Source organism: Lissotriton helveticus, chromosome 9 (assembly GCF_964261635.1).
Source record: "Lissotriton helveticus chromosome 9, aLisHel1.1, whole genome shotgun sequence".
NCBI lineage: Eukaryota > Metazoa > Chordata > Amphibia > Caudata > Salamandridae > Lissotriton > Lissotriton helveticus.
In genome coordinates, this window is record NC_136070.1 from 619,831,228 (window position 1) to 619,847,391 (window position 16,164).

At 43.0% G+C, this 16,164-nt stretch overlaps 1 protein-coding gene across 2 annotated transcripts in view; it reads left to right on the top strand.

The window, feature by feature from the left end:
- SIPA1L3 (signal induced proliferation associated 1 like 3) overlaps positions 1 to 16,164 on the top strand; it is a 780,343-nt gene that overhangs the window by 601,451 nt on the left and 162,728 nt on the right. For both annotated transcript variants that reach the window (XM_078660667.1, XM_078660669.1), the window contains exon 13: positions 5,405 to 5,529. In XM_078660667.1, the coding sequence (XP_078516793.1) occupies positions 5,405 to 5,529 (125 nt within the window). The remainder of the gene's footprint in view (positions 1 to 5,404; positions 5,530 to 16,164) is intronic.

Consider the following 16,164-nt stretch of genomic DNA (forward strand, 5'->3'; position numbering starts at 1 on the left):
ACGACCAGTCTGTTGTTGCAACAATTCCTGGAGGTTGTGGACCAAACTTTAGGGCAGTTAATTCTGATGTATATGTGGTTGATGTTCGGGTGCTCCTCTAAGGACTGATTACGAATTTCTCAAAGAGATCTCCTGATAGGATCTTTGGGGTGTTTGCGGCTTTTCAAGCAATGGTTTAGGATAGCCCAGGCTATAATACGGCATCAGCTTGATTACCCACTGTTTGAGCTGTGCTCATGAATATAAGATTTTTTCTTGAAATTCCCATACTTAACCATGTGCCTTTGTCGCCTCTATACCTGGGTGCTTGCTGCCTCTAGTAAATTCTATAGATTGCAGGTCAGAGGATATAAAGTCCTCCAGGCCATTGATTACCTTTAATGTGTGTAATATGTTTCCCCTGTTTAAAATGTCGCTGTAGCCTTTGGACTCCGATAAGGATCAGGTTCAGTGCTCAAAGATCTAACATCGAGTGGTGGCTCTGCAGAGATTTACATTCTCTGTTCCAGCTAATTTGTGAGCTTGATATTTATCTACTCGTGATGATTCAATGTTCAGCCCTCGGTCTGCTCTCCTATTAGCACAATGCAGAGATAATGAGATGTTTTTCTTTAAATTGTTGGTGGATGCATTATTAACCTCTGTAGTGCGTGCCGTCACCCTTCACTGGGGCAGTTGTCTCTGCATTGTTCCCTGCACCTGGGTGCATGTCGAGGAGTGACCAGATGTTATTAACTCTCAGACTTGCGATCTTTCAGGTTCCCTGTGTTGCAGTTGGACTGTGCTATTGCAATTTCTTTTAGGTCCTAATTCCACCATGCTACTTACTAGAGTGGTGTTATTGAAGGTGTTATTAACATTAGTTGTTGTCACATTGGTGGGTAGTTGGTGAGGTTATGTATGGGTTGAATTGCAGAGCCTGATCGAAAGTAGACTGCAGTGTCTGTCTTCCGCTTCCTTTTGTTTCCACCGCAGCTTGGGACCACCGCTTGGAGCCTGTGTGGCGTCTGAAGCTGTTGGAGGTATTGGCGAAAGTTAGGCCTTGCCTATTGGTGAATTTTACACACCCCCCCCAGTGGGTAGCCATGTGGACATCCTGGTAACTCACTTTATTCTAGTTGGTTTTGGGGTTACTGCCTTGCTGTAGTGCGTGGTCTGTGCTGGTCCTTGCCGCTTGAGCTTCCTGGTTAAGCAAAATAGTGTCCAGACCAAGTGTCATCTCGCCCGTACCCGAGACCATTCCGTTCGACACAGCATGCAATTTAGTTGTTTGTTTTAGGTCAACCGGAAGATCACCCAGCATTGTTGAGAGGTTTGCTAGTTTTTCCACAAGTGGTGCCCATGAACAGCTTGGCAGCAGAATCTGTGTCTCGATTTAAGCATCCTGATGAGGTTGTTTAAATCCCCCAGCTTCTCATTGATGGACGAGACTTGGACAGCTAGGGTGTTGAGTAACAAAAGTTGTATGTCCATCTTATCTGAATGATATTGCAGCACTTTAACTGATAGCTGCATGGTGTTCAGCAATGCAGCCCAGACGTTTTCAGGCCAGTTTTGAGTCGGCAGATCCTTTTTGCATTTGGGCGATGGATCTTTCTCCTCCAAGGGAGCGTTAGACGTGTATGAGGCTACCAACTCCTCCCACTCCTGGGTTGTGAGTTAGGATGTATTGCAGGGTTGTTCCTGCAGCTCTAGAGCCTGTGAGGTTGCCCTGTCATGGCTAAGATAAGCTTGGCTGGTATGCTGACCAGGTGCCATGTCTGTGGGGTGACTTCAGTGGTGGACCACAGTTCATCTAGGCTCTTGTGATGAATAAGCAGATTTACCTCTCCCATAGATTGACCCTGAGGATTGGGCCCTCTCTTCCCTTGAGATTCCCGACCCAAGGAAGACAGACTGGGCACAATTTGGTTGAGTTCCCTTTCTTCAACCAGTTGGACTTCCTCAAGCTTGTTAATGCTTTCCTGCCACAAGGGCATCCCTCTACGAATGCCTGATGAAGGTGTCAGTGTGGTACCAGAATCCCTCTTAACTGACCCCAGCACAGCTTCCCGGTACTCCAGACTCTCCATACTCTCCTTGGTGTGAATAATAACCATGGTCTGTAGTGGTGAGAGGAGTCTGTCAACCCCCTCATTACTTGAACACAATACAGTGCTAGCGCCCTTCAGGAAAGTGACTATGATGAAGATTTTTGGCTGATGTCTTTGTGTTAAGGGCACTGGGGCAGATTCTAACTTTGTCTCTTAGGGCTCTGTGGTAATTAGAGCCTTGCCTTTATTTGCCTGTTTAGTTTTAGTGCCTGCTGCATCATGACACCTCATTTTCCTTTTGCTGGCCTCTTGGGGGGGCCTTGGTGTCTTTCTTTACTGAATCTCGCGATCCTGCATTTTCAGGTCGAGTTTGGTGGGTAGGACAGCCTTACAGTGTAATTTCTCTCCCAGATATTACCGCGATTGTAGCATCCAACCTCAACCTGAGCTAGACAACTTATCCGCTCTAGTCTAATCCCCCTCCTGTTGTGGCGCAATAAGCTGATACTGGTGCTCTGGGTGTTCAGTACTCCCCAGGGCCCTTTACTTGTGCTCTTACTCCTTGAGGTCACCAACTCCCCACAGATATTGGTAAACCCTACACAACACTGACTAGGTTGCACAGATTACTAAGTGAGGCGCTATAATGATTCTGTGACGGATTTCAGGGACCCCTAAGGAAATGCTTTGATCAAAAGGGGGGGCTGCAAGCCGCACCACAACCTAGTGTGGCTGCTTCCACCACTCACCGCTTAAACTTTGCACGCAGCCGCTCAATAAGGCAATGAGCAATGAATTACTATGGCAATACATGGCTGCAGCTTGATTATTCAGTTACACAATATTTAATCATTTGACCTCCCAACTTTATTGCTATCATAAATCAACTGGCATGAATGTCATGATGACACCTGTCACCCTTTTGGCATCATAAATCACAAGTTGGGTCATAAATCATAGCATGAATCATAAAGACAGTAGTACTGCTGGCTTGTCACCAGGTCATAAATGATGTCATAAATCAATCATCCAGTTATATTATTGCCTTGCATTGCAGTCATAAATCGTCATAAAACACTATGACGCTTGCTGTTGTCAGATGTGGACTTTGAGCTGGAGTTTTTCCCTTTTGTGTGCGGGGGGAGGGGGAGGACCGAAGTCCACAGTCTTTTTAGGCCCAACTCGCTACCTTCTCTTACTCTGTGGGATCCACCCACCGGTGTCCTGGAATACAAGTGCCATGTTGGTGCGACCCGTGTTGCTTCTTGCTGCAACAGTTCCGTTTGTTAGGTGTGGGTGAGTCTTTGTTCCACCGCGCTGGCCCACCAAAAAATGGTTGGCCGGGGTGGTGGCTCAAATCCCGCCTGCGCCTCCCAACCCCCCATTGGCCAGCGGCTTGGCACCTTTCTGTCCAGCTCGGCCGCCTTTACTTTGCCCCCGGTCCCCTTGGCTGGGCAGGGGATGCCACTTCTAGCCCTATTGTCCCTTTTGGGACACACTTTTATTACTAGGCCATGGCGCTGTTTAATGCGTCGGCTCCTCAGACCCCCTTTGGGTGCGTGGCTCTGCTCTTCTCCCTACCTATGGCAGCCCTAAGGGCAACCACGCCGTGCCAGGCCACATGTGAAACTTACCCCTGCTGCTAGCGCCAGCTTTCACCTGCCGACAGTCGTGTTGTTCTGCCGTCAGAGTTGAAGTCCCCCCGTTGCCCATAAGCATAGGTCAACGAAGCAGTGGGTGACAAGGCAAACAGCAAATTGGCTGGCAGCAAGCAGCAGCAACCTCGCAGTCGCTGTCTCCACAGCTTGCAGGGCGTGGCGTGCATAGAGGAAACAGGAGTGAGCTAAGGCATGCCTTAGAAGAAACGTGAATGTGGATGGGCTCTGGTGATGGTTTGTATGTAGTAAAGTGTGGTATTTCTAGCTCTAGGCCGGAACAGGCCCAAACTGGTGAATCGCCCATGTACTCTGCACTCTTACATGTAGTATTTCTGAGAAGAAAAAAATATATAGTATTTCTGAAAAAACATAAAAGTCAAGAGCAGCAGACCAAAATTAAAAAGGCATTTATTTCATGGATATTAGCTGCTGCTGATGTGCAAAGCTTATAAATGCATGATCTCTTTTGAAACACCACAGTGGACACACGTCTTACTAGGGCTGCTACATTACTCATAGGAAAATACTGCCCATCTGTACATGTTTTGACTGGGTATGGTGCTTAAATAAGAACTTGTGTAAATAATGTTATATTATTCTATATTATTTTCCAACTTCACGATGCTGCCTTTATTTACTTTGAAAATCATTTTACTGTAGAACATTCTGGAATACTTCTGTTGTCTTTTTAGCTTGTATTTCTTGCTTAAAAATTATGGAACGAGAAATATACCAAATGTTAAGTTTTTCCATTATTATTTTTATACCTGGCATATCAGGAATATGTACGGTGGTTGACACATTGCAGTAACGGGTCACTCGTCATATTACGTAAGCTATTGAGTGCTGGTGGTGTCAACCATAAAGTTTTTCTTGATTGTATTTGGCTTGGTGTTAAGTGTTTGCGGTATGTTAATTTTTGAGAACTAAATGACACAATATAATTTATCTTTGATTGTTGCTCATTCTTTTTTAGTAAGTAACATTTTGTCCATATATCGCCGTAAACTTTTACCACCAACAAATGTAATGTAGCCGACAAAAAACTGTTCCCATGAAACGGCCATCTATTTTAAAGCCTGCTGTGCTGTTCGAAGCATAGGACGAGTGAAGAAGACCCCAGGGTTGCTATTTAAAATATCATACTAAAGAGGTTGTTACGGTATACACGTACTTTATTGTTCTGACGACGGTTTGCTGCGCCAGAGAAGGGGAACGTCTGTTCCTTGCAGAGTGTTATGTAATGTACCCGTGGTGCGCATTCCTGTATTTTCGACTCGGCTTTGACTGCAGGCGTTTTCCGGAAAGCAGGCTTCTAACAGCCTGCCACGGTCTGCGTGATGCTCCGAGCTCCTCGGGGAGTAGCAGTTGAACACATTGCAGTCTCGGTGTACGCGTTTGCTTAACGCGCCCGTGACATTTTCCCAGTCAACCTACATGTGTCATCATACACGGAAGGGTGCCCCTTCCCATCTTCCCACCCGCTACTTCTCTGCGTGCGTTTTCCCACGTGTTTTTGTGCTGAGGTTCTGAACGATATATTTAGCACTGTGCTTTGAGGTGTTAAGATTAATTCACAACGACTTTGAATTCTCAACGTCACGCCTGCCTGTATTTTTTGAAACTCCAGTTTTTGCCCCTTTTAGTTGAGTTCTGATAGACCTGTATGCTTCCTGGTTTAAGCCTTTGTGCATCTTTTTGTTTCATGCGTAGACACGGAACCCCTCCGCGCCCCGCGCCGTTTGATCAGCAGCACAGCCACGAGGTGTCATCGAGCGGGGACTCTTCCTCTGGAGGCCTGACGAGTCACGAGAGCACCATGGAAAGGCAGAAATCTGGTAAGCATGCCTAACGATTCGCTCATGTAAGTACTACAGCGCAGGAAGCTTACCTGGAAGCATTCTTACACACTGGCAGCAACAGTATTTGTATTTCATTCGACACCTTTTACAAAGCGTCACTGGCCAAGCTAGAAACGATTTCCATGTAATGTAAAAGCGTGTAGATTTTGCTATTCTTGTTTATTTTGTAAATTAATAAAACAGAACAAAGTTTTACCACCTTGATTGCAATGGTGCTGGAATAATTTTCAGACTTGAGCGCTGCCTTCGATGTTACGTAATTGAAGTGACAGAGTTTATGAAGATGGATACGTGTAGCAGATGAGCCAAATTCATTTAGAAGGAGAATGCTAGAGTGGTTTTAGTGCATTTTGAAGCACATTGTTCCAAATATGTGAGTAAACACGGTCAGACTGGCTTATAGGGCAGTCAGGCAATACTCGAAGCCCTGGTCAGAGAGGTCAGTGTGTGGAACTTTTTGGGGGAATTTTGTGGGCCTGTTTTATGGTCTGGTGGGCCAGTTTTTACTGTTGATTTCGCTGATATTACCACAAACATTGCCTGCAGCAAGATCAAATCCGCGAAGTATCCCAAACCATGCAGAAAACCTATATATTTTGCCTTTACAAGCACAAAACTGCCCCATTTTGCAAATATGGGCCGCTTTTGTAGCTATCAGATACACTTATGGGGCCACTTTTATTTTGGTACACAGGTCTATTTTCTTTCCTGGGAGTAAAGCAGAGGAGGGGAGTGTACTGCCATTTACAGAGAGCACATTATCCATTGAAATATCCTCTTGAAATGGCCATTGCATTTGTATCAGTTTTACTTCTAATCTTACATGGACCACATAAAAAGAACATGGAAATTTGGTTTCTGTGTGCACATTTATTGTACATGTGCTGTATGTACCTTGTTTTTATTTAGGTCCTACTAAACTCTTTGTTTTCATCATTCTTCTGATTAGAAACAATAAATATGTCTCATTTGCAACTGCATATTTTTCCAGTTTTCTGCTGGACTTCTCTTCAGTAGTGATTTGCTCATATTTCCGCTGACAGAGTTTGAAATGTTTGCAAAGTTAATTTCAAGTATTTACATTTTGTTGTGAATTAGAAAACATTTGACATACTGCAGCCTTCTACTTTCACACTTTGTGCCGGGGGTTTATAAAAATCACTCACTTTGCAGTAGGGATGAGAAAAGTAAACACCAATCCCCATTTTTATAAGACAAACAGCAAATTGTTCGAAGACATTGCCTGACATTTGACCTCTGTATTGGAATGCAAGGCAAATACTATAGGATACAACAAAATGAATGGCCTCCTTTTTGACCATTCTCGTTTTGAAATCCTGCAAGTTTTTGGGAATTTACTGCAGCAGCATCACACACACCCTTAGTTCCACCGTCGCTGCTTGATTGTGCTTTCAAACCAAGTGTTTAGGGTTAAATTGACAGCGAATCAATGGAAACCCCTGGGAGCATAAATCAAAAGGTGGATTCTTATTTGAAGTGGAACTCTTGACAAATGTGCGAATAGATTTCTGAAACGTATGCCATTACTCAATATCATATCATTGCATGTTTCCTTCATATTGCTTGTTTCGTCCTAAAGCATATCATGTGTTAAAGTATTTTTTCCTGGTTTTCGGTTGCAGCTATTTGCCATTGCCGCATACCCTTTTTCTTCCATGAGCTACTTACCACGTGTTTGACCATTTCACCCTGTTGCTTTCAAGCTTTTCCATTTTAACCCTCAAGTTAAGATTACAGCACATTTTCTCATATTCATTTTCCACTTCTCCACTATTGCCTAGGATTTGAGTCAAGAAGATACTTAATACTTTTAACATATTTTTATTTTTTGAGAATTGTGATAAAAGCGTAGCTTTAATTTGAGATACCGGTTCTGAAAGTGAATTTGCAAACAGCAATGTTCTTGCTTATTTCTCCTCTGTCAGGCAAGAGCATCTCATTGAACATCTGTCGAATAGAGTAAATCAGTTTTAGATTAAACTAACGAAAGCGGCTGCATAAAATACAAACCCTAGTGCTTGTGATACAACGCCTCTCGTTTGTGTAACCTACGTGAATTTGTTTGGTTTTTAAACTTTTTTTTTTAAACTTTGTTGTTGCGTGCTCGTGTGCATAAAACGTATTAGGTTGTTTGGGCATCATGAGCATTTTTTTCATAGTTTGATTAGATATGTAAGAAACCACCGCATTCTTGCTATATATTTTTAATTTTAATTTTTTCTGGTACAAAAATTTATGGATTTTGAACATAACTATGCTAAAATTAAGTGTTGGCAGTCGAAGGGAAAGATTACAATTTGAACATAAGTGATCTGTGTTCTGTTCGCTCTGGTGTCCTATCTGATGATTTTCATTACGGAAATTCTCTGCATTGGGAGCATTCATAGCTTTGGCGGGGTAGGCATTGAGAACTTCAACAACACGGGACATGAATCACTTACATAGGATTTTATGCTTTCAGCAGCAACACCCTTGTGACCTCTGGCACCATTTGACTGGATGTCTCAGGCATTGGTGTTGGTCACTACAACAAAGCCTTTTCTTCGCATATGCGGTAATCGAAACACGTATTTTATGATAGAGCAATATGTCGATGGGGAGACTGGCTTTTATTACCCAGACTGTGAGGAAAGGTTGGAGAGAGTTGTGGAGCCTGCTCTCCCAATTTGGAAGGCTTAAAAAAGGCCAAGGCGTTCCTTCAGGTTCCCTCATAAGTTTACAGGTCATTTATCTAGAGCTGCATCTGAAATTTATTGTACTAACTTATGAGGAGTTTTAGCCTAAACACTTTTGATCATCAAAGTAGTTCTGTGCAATTGATTCAAGTTTATTATGCCTTTTGGCAATCTCACTGCAGTCCACTTTAGTTGTGTGATGCAGAAAACATTGGAACCAATATGTTAAACATATACTTAGCGTGGGCTTCGAGTGTGTCCTTTGCTCATACTGTGGATGGCTTGCTTGTTTTCGATGGCTTTCCTCCTTATTCTTTTTTTGTCCCACTCAGAAGAGTATTGAAGTGTTTTGAGTGGAAGAGTTACAGTTTTGCACTGCTAACATCGAAGAGCTTTTTTCCCTTTTCAAGTTTCTATATCATTAGACTGACACTCAGTAGGAGTGCATGGCGTTCCACCAGTTTTTACCACTGTTGTTTCTCCTTGTCTTTGCTCTCCTCACTCCTGTTCATTCCACAAGCATGCTCCTTTGTTTTTTCCAGCCTCCCTGCTCAATCCAATTCACCGCTCCTTCTATTACCCTGTCATGCTCACTTTCCTGGTTGATCCCTCATTGGTATCAATATCCCCATGTGAAAGCTGCACACTTGCACCACAGCTTAATTTGTTCAACAATTGTAGTCTGTCTAAAAGTGGCATTCAAGGTTTGGTTTCTCCTCGCTCTATTTCCCTGCTTAGTCTGTTCCCTCACCACCACTCTTCCTTTCTTCCTGCACTGGTGCTGCCACTACCGATCCAGGCTCTGCGCCTCACTCATATACTTATTGTTCTACCTTTTCAAGATTCCTGCACATTAAGTCTAGATGCAATGTGACGGCCATCATGGAAGTGTACACAATAACATTCTAATATTGCTTCCTGCTGCTGTTTGACGAGCATTGACAAAGGCAGTATTGACTGTTAACAGGCATTATTTAAGCAAGCCTAATCTGCTTTCCCTGTGCTTATTAAACACATCTGTCGCTATTTTCATCACTTTAGTCCTATGCCTTTGAGTCTGATGTAGAGGAGGGACTTCCTGTAACCTGATCCTTCCTCCTTACTTGATGCTGCCACTACGTAAATTAGCCTTAGAAGCTGCTCCAACTGGGAGCATATGGCATGGAGTATCTGAGGTCATCAAGCTTTTAAACGAAGTATCTCCAGTTATGCAAATGAGAGAAGTATTTAGTGTTCTGACTGCCTCTAGACTTTCCGCCCATCTGGGTTTTAACCTTTGACATGTGAATTAGTCAAGAAATAGATTTCCTTGAACCGTTTGGAAAGTAGTACACTAGGAAATAACACTATGGGTACTCAACATCCATCTTTTTGGTTGCCATCTATGGCCACCACTTGCCCAAAAAGATTTTAACATTCTAACTTATTGTGGCTAAATCAGTCTTTCACCTAAATGACACATCTGTTGTTTCATCTCTTCAACCCACTTGGCATGGCACATTTCATAGACTGTGCATGTTAATAAATGTGTACAACTCCATTCGGACTCATACACAGGTTCCAGTTTATGGGTATAACACTGAGGAGTTGTTGAAAAACTTCATATTTCCCCTTCTGTTCTGTTGTTGACTTTGTTTTTGTGAACTTTAGGTTTTTATCTTTTGCTATTTCTAGCCAACATGGCCCCGCCATCAGTCTTCATTCATTCAATTTCAGACGTCTGACACTAGAATGCTTTTTCCAGTTATCCTGGGGGAAGCTATTTTATTATTTATTGACAACCCTAGAGAACTATTATATGAAAAAGCAGTGGGTATCCAATCAACTCAATCCGAAAACTTTACAGATTTGTAAGTATTTTCCGACTTTCGGGACCAACTTTTCACTGTCTTCTTTGAACCGAATGCAGGAACTCTGGTTATTGTCCCTGTTTCATGAAGTTAATAATTTTTGGCAGCATGCTGATCAATATGCAATTCTATACTGATTGAAATCTTTGTCTTGTTTGCTATACCAGGCCCTCTTGAGTTATTCAGGGCATATAACTGGGGGCTCAACCTACCATGCAAACCTATTTTTTTTACATTCATGCTAGTGACAAGATCTGAAATTGCCCTCCAGTGGAAACTTCAAAGCACCCAATTTTTCGAAACTAGCGTGCTAAACTGGCCAATTCTAAAAAGTAAAAAAAAAAAAGTATGTGCCCGCCGTTATCAGCCCAGGAAATAAATCTTTTTTTCCCCAGGGGACAGTTTGTTTCTTTTTATGGAAATAATGCATGAAATTACTACAGCTAAGAATTTAATTGTAGTACATAAAAATAGTGTTGTAGTGTATTGTGTATGTTCCCTTTAAGAGGATGGTGTTTATGAATAATCTATGTTTTAACTAATTGATGTCTGTTTGTAAATTGAATTCATTTGGATAATTATATGTTATTTATTCATTGCCTAATAAAAATAACTGAAAAAAACGCAAATAGTGCTGGTCTTCTGCTTGCATTTACTCTTTATCACCATGTTAATGTTACTTTTACCTTCATGTTAGTTGACCGAATGTGAAATTCTAGGTGATGTTTTTTTCTTTAGAAGTTGATTTTTGTCAAAGATTTTTACAAATTAGTAAGACGTCACAACTGCAATACTAATAAATACATGTCAGAACATCGATACTAATTACAGTTGCTTGTCTAATCCAGTCTGTTGGGGCGGAAGAGCCTTCTGCACAGTTATGGGTGTGTACCCCCTATTGAGTGCCCAACTGTACTGATGTCTGGATCCCTAATACTGAGTTTTTTAATCATAGGCGAACTCGGATCATGGTTGTGCTCTCCATGACATAGGCCTTTCTCACCGATTGCTTTCTTGTTGGACCAGGAGGGGGGCCTAACCTCATAGTGGTGGTAGGTTACTCACTTTTTAGGTCGAGCATTAAAGACCTCTTTTATATACTTTAGTATATACTTGTATATCTATACTTATATATACTAATATGTGGGATTACAGCCCGCCCACTGCTTGCATTTGTCTATTTCAGTGTCCTTTAAAAATACTTGCTTGCTAGTGGTCAATCCTTCCTCTTGTCCCTCCTTTTTTTTTTCCATTTCCTCCCTCAGGAGCAGGGGCTAACTACTGTATAGTTACGCTCATTTGGGGGACTATTTTATATCTTTGTTTCCTGCTCTCCTGTCCCTCACCTCCTGCCACTCTTCTACCTCGTCCCATGTGCTGCACACCTGCCCCCACCTACATCTGCCGTGGTATGGGTTTAGTCCATAAAATTAATATTAATTTTGCCTTTCATCTCTTCACCCTGCAGCTCCTCATCTTTTCACCCGATCTCCGAAATCAAGTACTGTTCGGCTAAATTTAGGGATAGCTAGTACTTTTTGCCTTTGAAATGCTCGAAGCGCACCAAGATCACGAGCTGCAGGCTCCACATGTTCCATCATTCCGAGCGCTTTCTCACCGCTTGATGTCACCACCAGGGCAGGGGCCATACCTGGCTGTCTTGTTCTTTCTATGCCTGCAACTCCTGTTACTGTTCCGATGTGGTGGGTTCCTGCAAAGCAAACCTTCCACAGAGCTACAGCTGCCAACTAACAGAGAAATAAATCTTCTTCACCCCTAAGATTCCAGCATTTCACAGCCCCGCTCTGCATTTTCAGTTCATTGGGATAATGCTTTTGGCTAATAGGAAGATCCAGGTCTATAAAAGGTCATTTATTTGTTTATTTACGTACTTATGTACAGTTTTATATAGTACGGTTCTGACGCAGTGGGTGACAGAGCCGTGGTTGCATCTACCTGGAATTTATTACAGTAGGCGCGACATGCCAGTTCCCAAATCTACTCTTCCTGTTCTAAGATTTCCCCAATTACTTAGCGCCAGTAGGTGTGTACCACTGCATGTTGTCAAACTATGTACATAACGCAATCTCCACATACATATGGAACACCTCTTTGGTAACCTAAGGTTAGGTCCTATTCAAGTAGTTGAATTGAATTAATGTTTTCCCTGCAGCACAAGGTGCACACACAATCATTGTGAAACCTAGTGGTTTTAAATTAATTTCTAACAGTGTAAGTAAACTAAAATGCCCCAGATATTTCCGGCATCTCAGCTATGTGCCCTATTGTAGACTATATTATTGCTCTCAACCGCTCTTACCACCAAGGCACACCATGCACTAACATCACTCAACAAGCTTCTCCTGGCCTAAATTACATGTGATCACCAGGAAAATAGCTTCTTATTCTACCAAACCGATGCATAAGCAACTAGCAAATGTCCTTCAGTAGACCACTGACTTAAAAATCGCAGTCACAGCTCACTGAACGTAACAACACTACCCAACTTCACACAGAGCAGCACATAGTACAGAGAGCATTTGGCACAGTGCGACTTAGACCCTTGTCTCTCATTGGATGCCTTGGATTGTGTTCTGTAGCACACACCGATATCCTAGAATTCTATAAGGCAAGGCAATACCAATGGCTGACAATGTACTACAGCAACCAGCAGCATAGCAAGTGTCTAATCGCCCTTCTCCAACCCCCTCTGTAACTTGAGGGCTGACTTGTAGATGTTATCTGGTGCCACTTGTGCCATGGTGCTTCCCTGAGTTGGCTTAAGTTATTACCATGTTTTTAGATTTGTTTAACTGAGTTTAGATGGAGAAGTCCTCCAGAAAACTGACAGGCCTAACCTCGGGCGGATGGTTGGACTCCACAAAGGTAAGTAACTCATGCCTTGTGCAGAGATTGACCATGTCTGTGGCAGCTGTATGTTCAGTCAGTGATATGTATCTTAAAATTAATTGTGCCGTAATAGTCTTAAAAATCTGCCAGATGTAGATGAGAACTTCCGACTTGTTAAAGGGAGAGCTAAGCCCTCTGTGACTTCAACTAGTTAGACAATGAGAAACTACAATCTGTTTTAAAGCACTGTACTCAGAACCAGCATTTAGCAAGCAATCCCAAAAAGATTGTGACCACTGATAAAGTAATATTTATCCAAAGAAGACATGGCCAAATGGACTATTTTATGAACCTTTCTTCAGAGCTCTGCTCGTGGGTCTACCTACATCTGCTAGTGCTGCGCCAAGTTCTGACCAGTCTCGGTTTCTCGAGGGCCAGAACCAAGTCAAATTGCCAAGATATCCACAAGCAATGAATTGACATGCGATAAATCTACTTGGAATCATTTACGTAGGCAGTGATTATTTTGAATCTTTGTCATGTTTGTGGCTCTGGAGGACCAGCATTATACATACTTACATTTATAGTATGTCAACTATGGTTCCTTGAAGAAGAATTAAGTTGGTCAATCTTTAAAGTGTAATCTGAGACCAGTCAGCCTTCTTCATGGTAGGAATGTTAACAACCAAATATAGTATCCTAAATTGCCACCACACTAATATATCATTCAAATCTACTTTGATTCTAACCACACCTAACTCCTTCCACATTTACCCTATTAACTGTTTAATTGTAACCGTATATGTCAACAGGATTCCTCCATTGCCATCCAAAGGTTTAGTTTATCCCTGGCATAGCCTGCCTTTGTTAAACACTTTTTACATTTATTTATGAAGGAGCAGGCAGAAAAGGAGGACGAAGAGTAGTTAATGTTGGTGTATCCTCAAACATTTATTTTGAAGACTGGAATATTTTATTATATTAATTTTAGAAAGAAACTTGTGTATACTCCTCAGTAATTCAAGACTAGTGACTTGTTTTTGATAAAGAAAACTCCTTAAATCGGGGACTTCACTGTTGGATGTTTGCATCTTATGAGTTGTGCTGATATTTTGGTTCATTTAGATTCGATATCTCACATCTGTTGTGCGCCGCGTATGTTTCTTTTGTACTGTAAATGGTTATGCCATTTGTTAGAAATGTGAGTCTCCAGTTGGCAAGGGCTTGCATCTTTGTCCAAGTAGGGACCCTTCTTCCTAGTCAGGGTAAGGTAGTTACACTCCTACAATAACCCCTGTTCACCCCCTTCGTAGCTTGGCACAAGCATTCCGGCTTATCTCAGAGGCAATGTGTAAAGCATTTGCACATAACCAGCAGTAATACAGTGAAAACACTACAAAAGGACACCACACCAGTTAAAAAAATATCAAATATTTATATACATATATATATATCCAAAACAAGACCAAAATGACTGAAATGCAACATAGAGTACTTTAAAAAATATGCACTTTGCAAGAATACTTTAAAAACACAGTTCCTTGAAGTCAGTAGCTCCATCCTGTGCTACCTCGGTGCTGTAAACAACAGAATCCAACAGTTCTGTCTGATCGTGTCGTTCAGGGGTGTCAACAGACTCGTAAACCGTACCTTTTGTGCTGCTGCTGACACGTTGGTGCGGCCCGGTCGTGGCAACCGTCGCGGTTGCGGTGTAAAGCGGAGCGCTGCTGCGTCCTCAATTCGTGATGCAGGCAGCGGCTCGGTGACGGTCGTCCAGCGGCGGGTGCGGTGTGGAGTGAAGGCGGTGCTCGTTGCAGTGCTGATAGATCACAGTTCAGGCGACAAAGCCGGTTCCAGGATTCTTGCATTGGTCGGTTTGGGATGCGGTCACGGAAGTCACGTGCAGCGTCGGCGTCGGCGAGACCAGGGCGTCGGAGTGAAGCGAGGCAGTGCGGTGCCCACAGGTCACAGTGCCAGTGGCGGTAAGACCAGGGTTCCGGTGCAAGATGAGGCAGTGCCCTCTGAGGTGCATGTAGGACACGAAACCAGTGACTGAGTTGGTTGCTTTTCCCTTCTCGGTGGCAACTGAAACAGCAGTTCAATAAGTGGTACACAGAGGTTGATGAGGTCTTTGCAGTCTCTGAGACTTCGAACAGGAGGCAAGCTCTACTTCAAGCCCTTGGAGATACAAGTAAAGAAAGTTCAGTTCAGTACAGTCCTTTCACTACCCAAGCAGAAGCAGCAACTGCAGGCCAACCAAACAAAGCAACAACACAGCAAAGGGGCAGCACTCCTCCTGGCAGCTCTTCTAGCTCTTCTTCTTGGCAGATTCCTTGATTCCAGCGAGTTCTCTGACGTCTTTTATCTCCCTGAGACTTCCAACAGGAGGCAAGCTCTACTTCAAGCCCTTGGAGAAAACTCTTAACAGCAGGTTGATGAAAGTACAATCCCGTCCTTTCCCTGCCCAAGACAGAAGCAGCAAGCAGCAGGCCAACACAGCAGAGCATGCAGAATGCAGCAAAGTGGCAGTTCCTCCTGACAGGTTTTCTAGCTCTTCTTCCTGGTATGTTCCTTAGTTCAGCAGCAATATAAAGTTCTGGGGTCAGGGCTCCACTTTTTATAGAACAAATTCCTTTGTTCTCTGGTTGCAGAGAAGCTCTTTGCCCAGCCAAAACTAGTTTTGTCCTTTCTGGTACAGCTTCCTGGCAGGAGGTGGAGACAGCATTGTCCAAGGCAGATGGGGCCTATTCAGGTGCAAAGGAAATCTCCCCCCACCTCTAAATGCAGACCAGGCATATTCAGGTGCTAGTGAAAACTCGTCCCACTACTTTGAATGCAGACCAGGCCTATTCAGGTCCTAGTGAAAACTCCTTCCACTACTCTGAATGCTGCCCAGGTCTATTCAGCCCAGCCTTGACTCATTCAGGAAAGGCTGGACACACATCATTCCCCCCCCACCCAACCCTCCCCAGTGCCCTTCTGAGAGAATGCACATCCCCAGCCCCTGTCACTCCAAAACCAGTCAATCCAAACCAGCAGAGGCACACAGGATGGCTAAGCAAGAAAATACCCACTTTCTAAAAGTGGTATTTCCAAACACACAGTATAAAAAACCATCTTTACTAAAAGATGCATTTTTAGGCATTCTAAACTCCATCTTTCCATCTTGTCCCAATGGAAAGTTATATTTATTGGATGTTATAAATAAACTCCCA